This window comes from Quercus suber, unplaced genomic scaffold (genome assembly GCF_002906115.3).
Source record: "Quercus suber isolate HL8 unplaced genomic scaffold, Cork oak 2.0 scaffold_62, whole genome shotgun sequence".
Lineage (NCBI taxonomy): Eukaryota > Viridiplantae > Streptophyta > Magnoliopsida > Fagales > Fagaceae > Quercus > Quercus suber.
This window is the reverse complement of record NW_027069527.1, coordinates 1203387-1223013: the sequence shown is the minus strand read 5'-3', so window position 1 is coordinate 1223013 and position 19627 is coordinate 1203387. Positions and strand designations below refer to the sequence as shown.

Here is a 19627-nt window from a genome sequence, read left to right as displayed (position 1 = left end):
CCGTGCAATAAAAGTTTCTGCTATGCAGTGAAGCTACCTGCTGTGCGATAAAGCTTTCTACTGTGTAGTAAAGCTTCCTACCGTGCTTTAAAGCTTTCTGCCGTGCTTTAAAGCTTCCTGCCATAAAGCCTTGTGCAATAGAGCTGTTTGCTGTGCATTAAAGTTGTCTGCTGTACTTTAAAGCCGTCTGCCGCGCTTTAAAGCCTTCTACAACGTGAATGACCACTCTTCATTTTTACTGCAGAAACACTTTTTTACTTCCTGGGCATAAATAAATCTAAAACCCAAAGAAAATACCCATCAAACAAATATTAGTTTAAATGGGTTAGCATATTCTCAAATATATACATACATATATGAGTATATATACTTATACGTATTCACATATACATATATAAAATATATTTTTTCAGAACATGAGAAACAATGTATATGTATATATATACTTATGGCAGGATAATGATTAGCTTGTGTCAACAATAAAATACGTAACAACAAATAAAGAAGAAAGCTTCGGCAGGAAATGGTTTAGCTTGTATAATAATTGACACGGTAAATATAATAAAAAGGTACTACAGCAGAATAAATAATACAGCAAGTAAAGACACCACAGCAGGACAACTGATGTGGCAGATGTGATAAAAACGTGCTACAGCAGGATGACTAAATACGGCAGATCTAAGTTATAATGAGAGAAATCAAATATATTTGCAATCAAAATTAAGTAATAAATCTGCCCATAGAATAAGTAAACCAAGAAGGAACCCATACTCTAACTTCAACAACCTTATCATGGGCTCCTGCCATAAAAGTTGTTCATTTTGGAGAATAGGCCTAAATGGCTACTAGCTATTACTTTTAGAGATTTCAAAGAGTGGGTTTGCTAAGAGGGAGGGAAATGATGGTCTATTGATGCATGCCCCTATTCCTGCCGCGTTTTCTCTCTTCTTTTTCTTTCTTTCTTTCTTTCTTTTTCTCCCCTCTGGGTGTTTTTCTTCTTCCCCTGTTTTTCACTCATTCCCCTGTTTTTTCCTCCACTTTGGTCTCCTTTTTTCTGCCGTGGTTACCTTCCTTTTATAGTGAGCTAATTCAATGGGATTTCTCCCTTTTACCCCTAGGGCTTCACCAACTGTTTTTGGTTTGTTGTGGGCATCCTTTCAAGATTACCCACTCACCCACTGGTTGCCCCGACCACTGCCATCTGCTCAGAACATGTTTGTTGCACGACAAAATTCCATTTTGTTTGTTCCTGCCGTATACCTCTACCTCACTACCTAGCTCTATGGCACGCATCAGTGGTCCCAACCATTTATTACTTCTTTTAGGTAAGATACCTTCCCAGCAGGATATATTCCCAAAAGAAGTTATGGCAGGAAACCAAATATAGACCCCCTTTTCCCCCCACCACCAAACCACGCCCTCTGAATCTCTTTGACCGTGGGCCCACCTCCCTTGTATTGGCTGGGTACAAGTTGGTGGTGCCTCGACCCTTCTGCTCTTGCTCTACTATTTTTTGTTTTTGTCTCCCACGCCATTCCTGCCACAGCAGATTAGTTCTGTTTCGTCTGCTGCGTGTTTTTGTCTTATTTCTTCACGCGTTTCCTGCTGCATTTGTCATTTCCTTTAGTTTGACTCTTCCTTCAGCAATTCCTGCTGCTTCTTGTTTCCTTCCATCGTTCTTTTTCATATCAGTTCTCACGCCTCTCTTTTTTTATACAAAAGGATTTGGGCCTTTGTGGGCCAAATAATGTTGATTGGATCAAAAGGCGTTGGACCCAATTTATCTTCATCTGCCGAAGCATCCTGCCAGAGAACTGTATTCTGCGGCAGACTTGTATTTTACTGCAGATTTGCGTTTTGCCGTAGATTGCTTTCACTTGCATTTCTTTCTTTGGACCCTTCTTGTTCTTTGGTCTTCTTGGTGGGCCTTGCTCTTCATTGGGCTTTCTTCCTCATAAGCCTTTGGGTACAAATTTGTAAATATGGGCATCAACCCGATAATCATGAGGAAGCCTACCGCTTGAAAAAATTGGCTACTCGTTATTTTGTGGAAAGAAGTATTCTTTTGTAGAAGGGGTTCAATGGGGAGCCTTTGAGATGCCTAGGGACCCCCAAAGCACAATCAATCATGAAAGGTACATGTAGGAGAGTGTGGTGACCATTAAGGCAAAAAGCGACTTCTCTAGCAGCTGCTCAATCTTGGGTATTTCTGGCCCACCATGAAACAAGATGCAGCTGAATGTGTGAAGACATTCCATACTTGCCAAGTCCATGGGAATCTCATACACACTCACCCCACCAACCTCCAAAACATGTTGACTCCTTGGCCATTCCATACTTGGGGGCTTGATCTATAGGCCCAATCAATCCAGCATCAAGGGTCACATTTGGATACTAGTAGCTACCGAATACTTCATAAAGTGGGTTGAAGCCGTTTCCCTAAAGAAGGCTATAGGCCTAGCTGTTGCAAACTTTATCTGAGAGCATATAATTTGCAGATTTGGCATTCCTCACGAGATTGTTATTAATAATGGCACTCCTTTTGTCAATAAAGATGTCTAAAAATTACTTGACCATCACCACATCAAGCACTGCAAGTTCACTCCCTATTATTCACAAGGCAATGGTCAAGCGGAAGCCACCAATTAAGTGCTATTGAGAATTCTCAACAAGATGGTGCATGAATATAAGGGTGGTTGGATAGAACACCTACTGGAAACCCTATGGGCATACCGAAGCTCAAGCAAAACAGCCACCGGACTATCACCATTCTCTCTTGTATATGGTACCGAGGCTATATCTTTAGTTGAGCTACTGGTTCCCACCCTAAAGGTTGTTCATGGATAAGAAGTAGACATGGATGCAGCCACTTGTGCAGAAATCAAAATTACGTACCTTGAAACCTTGGAGGAGACACAAAATCTTGCCTATAACTGTACCTAATAGTACCAGCAACAGATGGCCAATGCTTACAACAAGGCCATGACATCCAAGGTTTTTGTCAAGGGACAAATGGTTTTAAAGGTAGCAGATCATGTCAGGAGGAACCTCTCAGCACCCTCTAAGTTTGCCCCAAGTTGGGAGGGCCCTATCTCATAAGGGAAGCTAGTGACAGCGGTTATTATTGTCTAGCTACAGCGGAAGGTGAAAGTCTCATGGAACCTATTAATGGCAAATGGCTTAAGTTGTACTATGCTTAACTCAACTTTCAAGTATGTACTAACTCTCCTTGTATAATCTTAACTACTACTATGTGAATAAGAAGTAAGCATTGTCTTTTGCCTCAAATATGAATTTCTTATATTTACAAATACTCTAATATTACTTTCTATACAAAATATGCATACTCTGAACCATGAATAAAGTTGCAGCCTTAACAGCTGGGTATTTTGAACCAAAACAGTCATAAGCACAATAAATATTTTCAAAACTATGTATATGATTTCCATGACAATACTTTAACTTGAACATACTATTCTCTGATAAATAAAGCATTTTTCACAAAACAAATTCATATACCTGTACAGAAATAGCCTACATAGCTAAATAAACCCAAAATACGTAACATGTTTCATTACATCATAACTTAAGGACAGGTTGTTCAAAAAACTAAGCTACTAATAAAAAGCTAGTCTAATAAGCCATCACCAAAGGTTTCCCCTGAGGAAGAAGCACCTCTAGTTAACGATGACTGCATCATTTCATCCCTTTGGCTCACTAAAAGAGAAAGCTCAACTGTCTTTGCTGCAATTTCTTTCTCAAGATCAGCTATCTTCACTGCAAGCTCATTTAACATAGTCTCATTATCTCGAGCAATACAAGCCTCAGCAGCAGTCTAAATCTTATCAAGGAAGAATTGAACTCCAAACTTCATGAACAACAAATCCTTAAGAGCATTCTTCCACTCAAGTGCTCTCTTCAAATTTTTACTCTCAAGCTTTGTTTGCTGCATATCTTGCAATACTATAACAAGCAACTAAAGTCTAGATTTCCTCAATGAAGCATCTAGCTTGCATCCAGTCATGAAGTGAGGATGTTTCCTTACAATTTCTTCTAGCAGTGCCTGACCCTCTGTAGGAATCTCAGACCGCTAGAACATGATAGTATTACTTGAAAGGGGGTAGAAGTTAGCCGCTACTTTCTCATTCCCTTCATCTTCAGCAAATTGCTCCAAGAATTCTTCAAGGCTCATTCTCTAGATAGCAGCACTAAAAGATTCACTCTACAACTCTGCAAAAAGGAACATGATTATATGAGGTTCCTTGCTCTATTGAACATTATGGACAATCGAAGAAGCAACATGCGTTTGGTTGGGCATCCTAGCAATAGCTCCCCCAACAGAGACAGCACAACAAGATCCTTGCCAACATGTTCTTGGCTGGGCATTCCAGTAGCAGTTTCTCCAATAGTGACAGCAATAGTAAAACCCTCATCAACCGTCTCTATATCTTCATCAGTTGGACCTAGAGAATAAAGGACATCAGGAGAGGAAACGCGAGAAGAAACTGAAGCAAGGGACAGTAGTTTATTGAAGTCAGCAGTTGTATCCTCAAAATCGTACTCTTCTGATTGTGTCTCTTCACTATCACCAGACTGTTGTAGCCATAAAAACATATGGTTAGCACCAAAAATGAAGGCAAAGAAGAAAAGAAAAAAGATAGAAAGGATGTAAGAAGATAAGGGATCTATCATAATATCTCTTCTAAAGAGTTAGGAACCTTTATGTTAAGGACATATTTTATGTAATTGGCTAATCCTGTGACAAATGCACTTTACTTGTAATTGAATAGATTTAGGATGTACTTAATACTTCAAGAAATAAGAGTTTAAGTTTAGTATTAAAGCCATGCAAATCTGTCCAAGAAACAAGTGAAGAAGTGTAGATTTTTTAAAGCTCGATAGTTGCTCGACACCTCTCGACAACTAAGCTATCTATCAAGCTCTTCAGCTATTTCCTATCACAATCTCGACACCTCTTGACAGTTGGTGTATTAATTGAGAAAACTGCTGTCCCCTCGATAACTTCTCGACACCTCTCGATTGATCTGAGTTTTACGAAATTCAAATTTCCAGATCTAATTTTCGGCTTATGCTGACATATATGTGTAGGGTTTCTTTTCTCATAACCCTAGACATATATAAGGCTTATTTTAGAGGCCGTCACATAAAAGAATACAAGGAGAACGTATACAAAAGGTGATTGATGCCTTATTTTCTCTGAAAGAAGCTACTGCGTCTTTGTGCTTTAGGGTTTTGTAACAAAGTGCTTCTTGATCTTCATTATTGATGAAGTGAAGAACTTTGTAGCCAACAATCTTCTTCAAGTTGGTATGTTAGTCATATACTGGGAGCCGTGCATCTTTGGTTAGTCACGTATTGGGATCCGTGCATTAAAAGGGTGGCATTCATATATTGAAGAGTTCAGAGGTTCTGAAGTGGTAGAAGGTTTCTACTGTAAGTTCATCTACGGGGATTGTAGAGTCTAGAGACAAAAGTTTTGTACTAGATCTGAAACTTCTCTTTACTATAGTAGATTGTTTTTTAAGAAGGTTTCCCCCCAAGTTTTTTTACTGTGAAACTAGTTGTTTCATTGGTTTTTCTAGGTCATCATATCTTGTCTTATTTAATTTTTCTATGTGCATGATTTTGACATGATATTGATGTTTGTTTATTTTAACAAGTTTTATTCATAATAAATCTAATTAATAACTTGGGTTTAAAACTTGATAATTCTATCAACTGTGGTCTATATTTCCTAACACTTTACTCTATCAGCACTAGTCTTCCTTCCACATTGCTTCAATGGCGAAAGTGCATTAGTAGATGCCACAACTGGAACACTGAACTTAGTAGCTGGAGCTGCACCAGAACCAGATGGGACAATAGCTGGGGCCTTAGGACTGCTAGTCTTGGGGTTCTCAGAACTTGCTCTCTTATGCTTTACCTTTTTAGGCTTATCTTCGGAAGGAGGTGATTTGCCACGAGATCTCTTGGTTGCACTAGTGGCTAAATTAGACTTAGGGGCTCTCACTCCATTCTATGGGAACGTTGCCACCATGAACCACCCAGCCATTAAGGTCAGCCTGCCACTTAACAAATCCCAAATTTTGCCTAGTAGCCCATGCCAAGCTGCCCTTGTATTTGGAATAAGCCGAGCATTGGTAGAAGGCTCACTCAAAGGGGGACTTATCACCACTTGGTCAACCTCTCGGCTATTTACAAAATCAATGAAAGTGCTTATCACCTTCCTCTAATACAGTTGCATATTTGAAATGGCATACCCCTTAGGGTGCCTACTTGAAACCAAGACTCTCTCCACCTTGCTAGCCCAATATTCCATTGTTGTACCATGAACCAACGACTTCATTGCATCACTCAAGGGACATCTTGTGGCATTGTATTGTATCAAATCAAACCCGCACCACTCGGATATAGGATGTACGAAGGGGATGTAATAGGCAAAAATTTGGGAATCTTCTCATGATCAGCTAATCCAAACTCTTGAAATCCAGGCCTAGCATTTGGAAAAGGGTTCAGAAAGCAAAACCCAGCAACAACATAAGAATAGGGCTTCCAAGCAAAGTGAGCCCCATCATCCAGCAATGTGATTAAAGGAAGATTCCAAACCTTCAACCCCATCCACTTCATAAGCAAAGGAAAACCATCTTCAAAACCAAGAAATTGAAGCTCACCATTAGGTCCAGTAGCTTGGACCACCCAATTGGCTATTTTCACATCGCCAACATCTTTGCCAACATCAATATAATCTTTTGAATGCTCTCATATGAAAGTTTGCAACAATACTACATTAACACTAGACTCAACAATATGGTATGGAGATCCTTCAAGCTCATCGCTACGTAATATATCAAGCTCAGAATAAAGGGTACCTAAACACAAAGTGCCTAAACACAAAGTGCCTAAAGGCAAGGACATGCCTCTACTTAACACCACAGCTAGAGGGAATGTGAAAGGCTTCATGAATTGTACTGGAACGGAATTAAACACACATTTGCTCATCCACAAAGCTAAGAATGCAGCCCTCCTTATATCAACATCCTTGGATTCTCTAAACTCCAAAATCCTAAAGAAGAACATGACTCTATTAACTATCCAAGATGTAGAGCCTAGCCTCTGCACCAACACCTACGACAATAGCCTCAGCTTTGCCCTCAGCCGCAGCCTCACTTCTTGACACAGCCACTCCAACAGTACCAGCATCACCAGAGCCCAGCAGTTCTTCCCTTTCAACCATGACTCACAAAAGCAAAAATATTTTTTTCTCATAAACAAAAAATAGGGAAATAAAACACTCACTGCCACCGCGGGAAGTAAAAGAAATTGTGGGCCTTTCTCTCACTTGGCCGAAAGCAAAAAGGAAGAAAGAAAATCTTAGTTTCCCTCTTAACCTTAGCTAAAGCTCTCTATTTCTCTCACTCTTGGCCAAAGACAAGAAAAAGGAGGAAGAAAAGGCTCTGAATCTTAGTCACTCTTTCTGTTTTGGTTAAAACTAGTGTTACTCTCTCACCCTTGGCTAAAAATAAGAAGAAGAAGAAAAGGCTCATTCTATGCCTTAATCTCTCTATCCCTCGGTCCAAGCAACCAAAAAAAAAAGAAAAAAAGAGAAGAAGCAACCAAAGCCAACCTTTTTACTGGTAGGCATGAAAGCTACAAGTGACAAGACATGGGAAAAAGGCCAGCATTTAATGCAAGAAACCTGGGGAATAACTGAAAACCTACCAAGTGTTGAATGTGGGAAAGTTATAGGAGCTTAACCCCTTCTTACCTTCTTGTTCATGTACTTCTACATTATATAGAATGTAACTATGACCGAAGCCACATAATTCTTAGACTGTATCTAGGACCAAGGCATTGTAATGTTATTTATATTTAATGTAAAATTTAATTATTCAACGGAGTACATTCCAATCATAAGGGTTTCTTATTTTCCTTTTAAATAAAATAAGTGACGACTTCATGTAAAATTCTCAATTTATGGGAAAAAAATATAACCAATTGAATTGTCATTTTGAGAAGCACCAACACGATTCCACACATTCACGCTAGTTTGGCCCAACTAAGGAATGTTGGTGGGTTAGAGGTGCAATCTCTCACATTTTCCTATTTAAATAATTAAAATAAGTAATGACTTCGTTTAAAACCCTCAATCTAAAGAAAAAAGAATCAACATTTTGAGGGAAATTTTTTCAAGTATGAATGATTCTAATTTTTTCATGTCATAATTTTTTAAAAATATATACAAAATTAATGACAGTCAGTGTTTATTTTAATGTTGGTAAAGTGACAAAATTTGAACTATTAATTAAAATATGAATTGATAGAATTTTAAGAACTTTATAATAAATGTATTTATAGAAACAAAATAGTGTTAGTCAATATTTGTTTAAATATTGATAACTTAATAAAATTTAAATTATTCATTTAAGTACAAATTGTTAGGATTTTAAGAAATCTACAATAGAGATTGTTGAGGTACAAATTTTCGAGCCCTAATCCCATTACCCCACTCACTAAAAAATACCCATACAAGCCCATAAACTATTTTGGGCCCACATAAATATTTCCTACATACTTTCCACATATTACCCAAATATTCTCCATATTATTACCCAACTTGGGCTTCTACAAATATTTCCTATATAAGCCCCATAAATTATCTTGGGCCATTTCACAAATAGTACCCATTATATCCCATTTGGGTTTTCACAAAAATAATTATCACACTACTACCAAAATTGGACTACAAAATTATACTATCTCCACAAAAAGGCCCAAACTCATTTACCTTGTGGGCAAAACCCAAATAGCCCAACAAAACCCTCTTACAAAGCCTGTTGCTACACAGCATTTCTAAAAGCCCGTTGCTACACGACACTCTTACTAAAACCGTTGCTACACGGTAATATTTTTACAAAATCCCAAAAGTTCAGATACTATTTTGGCAATTATTTACAAAGCCCAAATACTATTTTGGCAATTATTTACAAAAGCCAAAAATATTATTTTGGCACCGATTTACAAAGCCCAAATATTATTTTGGCAACTATTTTTAAAAGCCCAAATATTATTTTGGCAAAAACAATTACATTATGCTTAAAGCCCAAAACTATTTCTTAGCAAAAAAACATATTTTCATATACTAAAGTCCTTAACTCGTGGGAAATATAAATTACTCAAAAATACTTCCTTTACAAAATTTTTGGGAGCTATTCTTATTTTTTTCATAATCAACTAACTACAAAAGCCCATGTATATCACCCATGGCAAAACTATTCATTTTGTAGGGATGAACAAGTCCAAGGAAGCCCAACAACAAGGCCCAGCCGAAATAGCCCAACCCTGTGCTTATCTCAACAATTGAAGCTCAATTGAGTAACTAAAGTGGTTAGACTAACCACTAGTCAAGTTTCAGTACAACCAAGCTGATAGTTGGGGCTCATTACCATCAGTTCCAGCTTGTCAAATCAAATCAGGAGAGGACACGTGTCCAGTAAGGGTTAAACCCTTCCCTACCAAGCTGATTTTCATCATTTCTTATGTGACACAAAGCTGAGATGACATGACATAAAGATGGAAAGTTTTCGCCAAGCATCTTTCCTTTCATCTCCAACCCATTCGGTTATGGACTAAGGGCAGCCATAACCAAACCATGAAAAATTCTGGAATGACTTGAAAATAGTTCACTATTATGCCAAAAATGTGTATCTTCTAGTTCATGGACCAAGCACATGAACCAAAATGGAGAAACTTACGGGAATGTGGTTTGGAGGGCACCAAATGGATCTCCAGTAGAGTTCCTAGCAAAGGGCTCCAAGATTGACACTTGCCTTAGGGTGATACAATCTGCTCTAGAGATCTCTGATTCTAGCAGCAGCAAAACCAAGATCATTAGCCTAATACATACTCTAATCCCATTAGCTAAGGACAATCAACATTTAATGCTAAGTCAGAACTCCAACTACCATTACCCAAAACAACAAAGAACACTCTAAAACTGAACTTACCACTCTTGGCCAAATCCTAGGAACGATTCTCCAAGGATTTTCTGAAGATTGAGGCTGACTTAACGATCAAATCAACTAGTCATAAGCCCTAATTGGACCACCAGATTGAAAGTTATCATCAAATCAAGTTTTAATGGCTGAGATGCACTATCACAAATTGAGTCCGACTATATGTGATTATGAACAACTGATTTCAATTAGCTATAAGTGTAATCGATTGGAGATCAATGATGTGTCAGAATTTGATTGGTTAGGATTACATTTTATGGTGAGGTTGCATACACCTAATTAATTAGATAGTTAAACATTAATTATTCAATGAGTAATTTATGCAATTATCTTCTAATTAGAGTAAATTTGGAACCAATTAAGTCTAAAATTGGAGTGACTGGAGCCATTTAATGATAATTGGGAGCTAATTTGGGACCTATTAATATTAATTGTGCTGAAATCATTTTCTAACAAATGACCTCTGCTCACCATTTCATTAATATCTCTTAAAATATTTTGAATCTATGAATAAGGTTAATTTTCCTAAAAACTAGACATCCGGAGCTTCAATTTAAGCATAAGAACGAGACAATTCCGATCATAATTGAGTCAGATATGATTTTTTGAAGTTGGCTCTATAGGCTGTTACAGCAGCTACGGGAAAACCGAATTTTGGCTTGCTCTCCACTCCGACCAATCTCCTCATTTAATGCACCAGATTTTTTCCAAGGCTAAAATGAGGTCTAGGTTCATGATTTTTTGTCAACCCTCATTAAATGACCTTCCATTCATATTTCCTCCATCACTACTATATAAACCCTCCCTCTCCTTCATTCTAAAACACACCAAAACCCCCTCTATTCTCCTCTCTTGAGTTCTAGAAAGTAAAGTAGTCTTATCATATCTTGGTCTTCTTGAGACTCAAGGTATTAAGTGAGACTCACTCTCCCTCTCCTAACTTTTCTTTTCCTCCACTCATAGGACCTTTACCAAGAATCTCTTCCTCCACCATATGGATCTTGCATAGGTATAATCCCTTTCCCTAAATTTTTTTTTTGTGAGAATTTAGGATTAAAGCATGATAGTAACTATTTAAATTCTCTTGAATATGTTTGAATGTTCTTAAATGTTCTTATGTGTTCTTTATATGTTCTTGGTTGTTCATCACATGTTCATGCATAACACTAGTTTTGATCTTAAATTCACATCAAAAATATGAAAAACATGTTTGTTTAATAATTCTTTCAAATCCTTAAATCTAGGCTATCACCATCCATACACATTCACTAGAACTTATTTTTCAATCCAAATGCGATACTTAATAAATTGAATTAAGGTTTATCACATGCACACACTTTAAATTCAACATGCAAATTGATTGGATGATGTGATTTGAATGTTGGCCACCATAGTCTAGAAGACCAGTTTCACCAGGTAAGGTGAGTGTCTAACACCTTCCCACCTTGTAACATAGCCTCCGAGTTTAGATCAAGGGTTAGTAGATCAAATACTTATCCATGTAATTTTCGATTTTTAGATTGTAACTAGGAAACAAAGCCATGTATTTTATCTTAGATTGTATCTAGGACCAAGGCCATATAATTTTCCTATGATCAATGTAAATTCAATTTCAAATTAATAAAATGAGGATTTTTTCAATTTTAGTTTTCTTATTTATTCCAATAATTAAATAAGTGGCGACTTCATTATAAAACCTTTAATCTAAAGGGAAAAATGTAATCAGTCGAACCTCCATTTTGAGAGGCAATAACACGACTCCACCCGTTCATGTTGGTTTGGCCCAACATCATAAAAAACGAGCTAGGGGCGCGGTCTCTCACAAGGTTCTGAGTCTTTAAGTTCTTAGTTTCAAACTTAGAAACTAAGTTCTTCAGCCCCTAGCTCACAAATACCCCTCACACCTCCATTTATAAGCTCTTATCCATCCCCAGCAACTTTACTAAACACTCTCTCACTCACTACTCATACTACCCAAAAATGACCCTCACCACTTACTACATATATTATATCCACGAGCATACCCTAGCATCAAAATGATCTTGCTACGCTAGCTAGAATGTCTCTCTCTCTCCCTTCATCTCACACTAAGTTTCCTCATTATTTGTTATAATAGAGCCCATGTTGTTTGTTTATTTATTTACTATTGAAGGTTATGATGTAATTGTTACTATAGAGTTCTTCCCTCATGTCATTGTATTAGAGGACTCTTCTTCATTGGAACCAATGGATGATGGTTTTGAAGATGCAAATACTTTGTTTAATCTGTGAAATAATTAATGGCTGGAATATTTTACTACTAGAATATTTTACTGCTAAAATCTTTTACCACTAGAATATTTTACCACTGGAATATTTACTGCTGAATTATTTTGCTGCTGGACTATTTCTTTATTGCAGTATACCTTTTATTGTGCTGACGTGTCTGTTGTAGGAAATGTTTTTTGGGCCATCCCATAACCCTTGTCAGTCCCATCCTAAGCCCAAAGCATCAAATAAGGCGAATTCTTTAAATTTTCACTGATAGCCTTTGGGTCGTACTTCAAACCCATTGTCAAGTTTCGATCTAAGCCCCCAACCCAACATAAACCTCATTTGTCGGAAGGAAGACTTTTCCGCCCCCAACAGAGATCACTTAAGTAATCTAGTGGATATCAATTCATAGAAATTAAATCATTCAAATCTAGGTTAATTTTATATGTTTTTTTTTTTTAATTAATACAATAAGATTTGAAATCTTTGATGCATACTCTATTTGGATCCCTTTTTAATGACAAGAATTGAAAGTCACGCAATAAAAATGTATTTGAACACGTAAAATTCGGATAAACCAAGCTGGTCCACCTATAACAGACTTCCTTAACAGCATCTCTTGACATCCTTTTTCATGAGAAGATTAAATAAACCCTCTTTTTTAACCCTCATCAATAATGTTGACAATTGAACCAAATCCTAGCCACTTAGTGAAATTATTATTGCCATTTCGCCCTTCAAAAAATAAAAAATAAAAAAAGAGAGAAGAAGAGAGTGGAGGGAGTTTATGTGTTGAGCTCAAGAGCTAGCGGCACACAATTGCCATGGTAGACATTTTTATATGCTTCATTAAGGTACCTCAAAGTCTAATGGATGAGTTTTTAGTTTGCCTTGCATGTGTGATTAGTTTCAATTTTAGCTCCTCATTACAAATTTGTGTTACAATTCGAGGCATCAAAATCATTATGCCAAATTGCCAATGATTGGAACAAGGTGCAGAAAATATCATCTGTGTGCAGGGAGGGGTTCACCAGTCAAGAAAGAGTGAATGAGGGAAAGTGCTTCACTTGGCTTGTTGAGAGGTACCAAATGACCTGCCCCTCTCACTGTTACAAATGTTAGCCCCTCATACTCTACCATTCTCCCTCCAACCTGCATTTTGTTTACCAAAATATCATCAAAATCCAATTTCATTTTTTAGCCTTAAATAGATCAAGAATTCACCTTCTTTTTTCTTTTTTTTTGCAATTGAAACCATAGTACGCAGATAAATGTCATGACTCATGCTTAAAGAAAACAAGCAAGCATTTATTCTAACAGGAAAAAAAAAATGGAGGGGGGGGGGATGTGGAGTTGGAGGATTCACACCAATGAGGAATTTTTGAAATTCTATAACTAAAATTATTTTAACTAACTATTTAAAATTGAGCAAAACTTAAGTACAATACTTATGTGTTGTTCCTTAGGTTCATTTTTTAAGATTTTGCCATATGGATTTTTCTCATGGGAAAGAAGTGTATTTTTTAATTAAATAGTCACATGGTTGAATCTTAAGAGGGGAATCTAAAAAATAGCACCTAAAATACTGTACCTAAGTTTTGTCTTTAAAATTTATTGAAATATTTTATTATCAAAAATAGGAATTTATTATACCCATATCAACTCAATCATTCCTTAAAGTCATTTGTAATTAATAATGTACTAATTTTGTAACAATTTTTCTTTTAATGTACAAAATCAAGGATTCCATAGAATATCATCTCTATTTTGTTGTGAAATTTATCTTTTATAATATTCATGATTGAAAATGTTTGTTCCATAGTTGCAATAGAAATTAGAAGAATATGTACAAGTTCAACCACTCTATAAACAAATTGGTAGATTATTGATTTTTCAATTAATAATGGTGTTCAATCGTAAAGTCATCTTGCTAATTACGAAAAAGAAATGCCCAAATAATCATTTTTGTGGTTTCTCCAAAAAAAAAAAAAAATTATGTGGACCTAGATAACATGGTAGCACCCTAATCCCAAAATATCAAACTTTTAATTTTGCTTTCCAAATAAGCTAACAACCAAAATATCATACCAAATACTTAATTATGATGCATAAGTCATTTGTGTTATTTCGTAAGCGAATATTTTTTTCGCTTTTACTTAAATTTTTTTTTAAGTGATTTGTTTTTGTTTTTGAAGTGGACCACCGACCACATTCATGAGCTAGGTGACTTTTGGGGACTGATTTTCAATTTGAGGGATATGATTTTTTGGACCACAACTTTCAAATGATATTTATTATTATTCATTATTAATTAGCTTTCAAAAGTCCAAGAAGGCCTTTCGATTTCTTCTTAGTTTCATCATTAGTGAGAGGTAGGGATGGTAATGGTGTTGGACGAGCTTAGATCACGGGTGTCTTGTCTTATTTTTGGGGTGGAGAAAACCTGCATGGGGTGGGACTATGGGAGTGGGGCAAGTTAGGTTCAAGGTGAGTTGGAGGTATTTTTCTAACCTGACATTGATGCCATAAAGATGAAACAAAAAGGGAAAAAGATGATGGTGAAAAATACCAAGAGAGAAAAAGAGATAAGTATTTTGGAGATAGTAACAAAATATTTGAATATGTATAAAAAAAACAAATTATATGTATATATATGTGTATATATATATATATATTAAGGAAAATATGCATATACATATTTAAGATAGGGCAATGTAAGACGATGGGGAGCAAGCAAAGCCCATCCCTATCCCGTCACCTCTTCAAGACAAAAATAATCCATACAAGACAGTAAAATAGGATGGCTAGATGATTGACAATTGATGTGTTTTTGCCATCCCTAATAAGAGGTCTAGTCACTGGTAAGAGATCTATGTATAATATGAATGCATAAGGGTGGACAGGTGGATTTTTTTGCCATGTCTGCTTGTTGTTTGCTTGTTTACCATCACCCATATGGCTTGATGGCTATATATAAAGAATATTCATTCATTGCGAAAGTTCTCTACTTTAGTAAGGACAAGCGGTGGAGGTTATAGGGCCCTTTCCAAACTCAGTCATTCAAAATCTCATCAAATACACATGAACAGAATCTTATCTATATCTGTTATATAATATTTTTTTTCCCTTTAGTTAGAAATCGAGGTTTTGAAAATGGAATAGAATAATACACCTCAAGGAAGATGAAATAGAATAATTTAACTAGAAATTGTCGTTCCAAGTAACAAAGAATGTAAAGCCCCATACAATAAAATTCATATAATTTGGATCTCAATTTGCTAAATAAATAGTGGGTCAACTAGCTTTGGGAACGAGGAATTTTAAATAATAATAAAATTTCAATTCTCGTGTTTAAAACCATGTGTTCAATTAATTTAATTTATAAAGTTTTTTTTTTTTTAAATGAACACCAAAAGTAATTAGTATCTTAACTTGATAATAAAATATAAAACTGTGTATTTCAATTAACTTAATTTGTAAAGTTTTTTATTGTTGAATAAAAAATTTAGATTTCAAAACCCGTTTACTTCAAAATCAATTAATATTTTAATTTGATAATAAAAAACAGTTATTATGAGATGAACGCTATGAATTAAAATTTTATTTTATCTATTTTAAAGGTTTAATTTAATAAAAAAATAACAACTTGCATTATATAACGGGGAAAAAGAAGAATATAATAAAAAAGAGGATAATGAACCTGACTGTTGTGGTACCAAGAACGCCAAGGGGATTTGAGAGAGAGTCCAAGAGCCTCAATGCAGTAGCGTGACCCAAGTACTGGTACTCTGCCATCTGCATCCCCACTGTTACCAACTTTTTGTATTTGCAAATATCGTGAACAAAAAAAAAAAAAAAAAGAAAGCAGCAGACGCTCGGTCTGCCGTTATCCAAAGATTCCAAACCCAGCCATATAAAAGGCCATCCATTGATTCACGAGGTTGTTGGGGTGTGGACCAAACTGCAAGAGACACGTGAGGTCCCTGTCAAAGGTTTAAAACCAAGCTTCGTCTCTTTGCTTTGCATTATTATTAGTTTTTTTCACGGTCCACCTCGAGAGCCCTTCACATTGTGTCCAATCGTTCCCCATCTATTTACTATTAGGCTACATCTTATTGCAGACCCTCATATGCACACTTTTTGTTTCACTTATAATTGCCTAACGATGAAACACAATTTTAACTGAAATTTTGTTTTTACGATTTCAACTACCGTTAGTAATTATCATCATTCTTATTTATTATTAATATAACGATGTTGATGATACAGGTTTTTCTTACTCACAAAAAAGTAATAGAAAAAATTTAAATAAAGAATAAGAATTAAGAAGAAAATTAGTTTATTTATTTATTTTTAGAATCCGCATAATATGTACCTGTAAACCCATATCTTGAGGCCACCCTTGCTGAGTTTGGTGTAAATGGGTAGGATAGAAAAGACCGTGTCATTATATTCCCGAAGGATGGAATCACTGAAAAATTATAGTAGTTACAACGTGGAGCTTATTGAGGGGAAAAATTTATATATAGAAAGAATTACATTCTAAGTTATATTTAATGTAACTTTAAGTAATATTTTGTCATTTAATAACTTGTTATTGAAATCATAATTTGAAAATATCACTATTGAATTACATATTCTATATATTCTTAACATGCATGTCAATTTCCATGCCAAATAGAAGTTATTTACAATTTGATCTATAAACTTATATTTTATATATGATTTTAAACTACAAAAAACTTGAATTTATACAATTGATTGATGACTTAACTATTGATCTTTTATTATCTTAAAATTTTGCAAGTATGAAAAATATACAAATATAACATAATTCAATGGTGGATTTTATTAAAATTCACATCTAATCAAAAAAATATTGAATGGTATATAAACCTTTATCTAAAGGCCTTAAAGTTTTAACTTTTAAAACAATGTAATAATTATATTGCAAACCAAATTGAACAAAACTACTTCAAAAGAAAACAACATATGTGTGGTTTGAAAAAAATACTTCAAAAGATAAAAACATATATGTGGTTCCTTAGTTTATACTTACTTGCAGACCTTCCATTTTACATTGGTAGTTCTTCCTTTAATGCTTGCATGAAGGGATGATTGAACATCTTCCCTGTTGAAGTATTCTTCTATGTAATCAGAAAAACATGGGTCATAGCCTCCAAAGATTCTCATCCTCCTCATCCTATAATTATTCACCTTTTCAACCATAATTCTAAGTTAATATTCAGTGCATCCAATGTTCTTATTATTTTGCCTAATATTAAGGAAAATGCTGTAATTATTATCAATTTTATTATGGGAACTTACAACTGAGATTAATAATTATGACTATTGTCAAATAAAAAATGCAATAAATAATTTTTTAAAATACTTTTTATTTTGTAGTTTAAAAGTTGACACGCCAATTTATAAGAGATTTATAATAATATTCATAATACCAATTATCACCTTAGCGAGTGAATTAACACTGTCACTGCTATCAGCCAGCGAAGATGTGCTGTTGGTAAGGCACTTGGGGGCATAAATATTGTAGATGTCAATCTCATTATATTTCTCAAAGAGTTGGTTCATGACAATGTTACATTCGCTAGACCAGTTGGGGCTCTTAAAATCACACACTTGTTTAGCCTTGTCATAGTGCTGGTCTGTTATAACAGTGTGGCTCCACGCATATTCTAGTAATCCCTTATAATCATAATAATCATCAGTTTCCGGATTCCCTACCTGCAATACATATATAACATGACAGTTTTATGTTATAAATATACTACATTTTGAACATAGAATCATGATGAAAGCTTTTGTGCAACATATAAAGATTTCAATTTGGGGGGCTTACGTACCATAAAACCTTTGAGATTGATCTTTGGGTATTTACTTGTATCCTTGTTTCGGTCATATACAAGCTCTGCAAGTTGTGGCACGTAGTGGCCTACAAAATATAGAGTTTATAATTGAGTGATAGTAAAAATACTACAAATTTTATTTATATAAATTTTACAAATTAAAGCATCATCAATTACAAGTAATTTCGACATTTCTTTTTAATTTATTGTCAAATTAGTTTATAAGCTTTTTATTATACAATTGCTAGTAATTTTGAGAGAGAGAGAGAGAGAGAGTGTTCAAAGTTCATGTTACTCACCTGCATAACTCTCTCCTGCGATGAAGAAATCATGGGTTTTAAACTGTGGAAATCTTTGCAGCCAGTTCACCAAGAAATTGTAGGCATCCTCAGCTAAAGTAAAGTGGACAAATTAGAGTTCACAACTAGTAAATATTTAATTTAATCCTTTAGAAAAAATAGTATATAATTAATTGATTCAATAATGAGGTAGAAAATGGTGAACTATGTACCCACAAACCCATCATTCAATTTGGTGAAGTCAGAAGATGTGTTAGTGTAGGAGAACCCTACTCCAACTGGGGACTCCACAAAGAGCAAATTTGCTTCTGCAAGGGTAATAAAATACTAATTTTCAAGCTAAAAATACGTACAAAAGTTTTTTTTTTTGGGCTCTAAACATATTATCCAACAGTGAATAGATACGAATAATCAAAATAGGATCAAAGTATTATATGAAAGGACCTTTATTCCAAGCATATTTATTGAAGTGAAGTCCAACTCCATTTTTATTAACTCTAAGAGGTCCCAACTCCGCAGCTGCACCATACCCAACTGAGGAACATCCAGGTCCTTCAAAGTTGCAATTCCACAAAATAATTAAATATACTACACCTTTAAATGACTAAATAATGCACAAAAGATTTGTTAAAAAAAAAAAAAGAAAAAAAAGAGCAAAACTTTATAGTATATGATTGGTAAATAAATTGGAAATATGGGGTGAGAGAGATAGCAAATTAAGCTTTACAATATATGATTGAGAAGAACAGCAAGCATAGTTTTAGTAGGACTAAAATGTTTGTACACCTCCATTAAGCCAGAGAAGGAGAGGCTTTTTGGACCATTGAGATTGAGCTTGAAAGAACCAGTAGAAAAGGGCCCTCCCATGGTGTTGATTGACATTGATGTAACCTGAGAACTGGGAGATAGATGGGCTTGTGGGTTGGCCTGGTAGATTTATTACCCTATCAGATTCCTGGGATTTGGGGTATTCTTCTTGTGATGCTTTAATGCAAGTTGTCATGCACTGAAGAAAGAGAAACATGGACAAGAGAGAGAGAAAGAGACATTTATTTGAACTAGGATTGGCCATTTTTGTTCCAAGCTTTTGCATTCACTCCACTTGTAAATACTAAATAGGTCCTTGAGTATGTGTATGTGCGTGTTTGTTAGAGAGAGAGAGAGAGAGAGAGAG

At 35.3% G+C, this 19627-nt stretch overlaps 1 protein-coding gene across 2 annotated transcripts; it reads right to left on the bottom strand.

Annotated features, from left to right (window-relative positions):
* Positions 1-13093: 13093 nt before the first annotated feature.
* Positions 13094-19627, bottom strand: LOC112036026 (serine carboxypeptidase-like 33). Of its 2 annotated transcripts, XM_065772685.1 has the most exons (10): positions 19240-19625; positions 18898-19005; positions 18666-18761; positions 18454-18546; positions 18152-18240; positions 17757-18032; positions 17347-17504; positions 16663-16758; positions 15988-16093; positions 13094-13439 (listed from the first exon to the last, which is right to left on the bottom strand). In XM_065772685.1, the coding sequence occupies exons 1-10, from the start codon at positions 19544-19546 to the stop codon at positions 13293-13295; spliced, it is 1476 nt and encodes a 491-aa protein (XP_065628757.1). In that variant the 5' UTR covers positions 19547-19625; the 3' UTR covers positions 13094-13292. The 2 variants fall into 2 exon arrangements, with proteins under 2 accessions (XP_065628757.1, XP_065628758.1); XM_065772686.1 differs by lacking the exon at positions 15988-16093 and having other exon boundaries at positions 13310-13439; positions 19240-19627.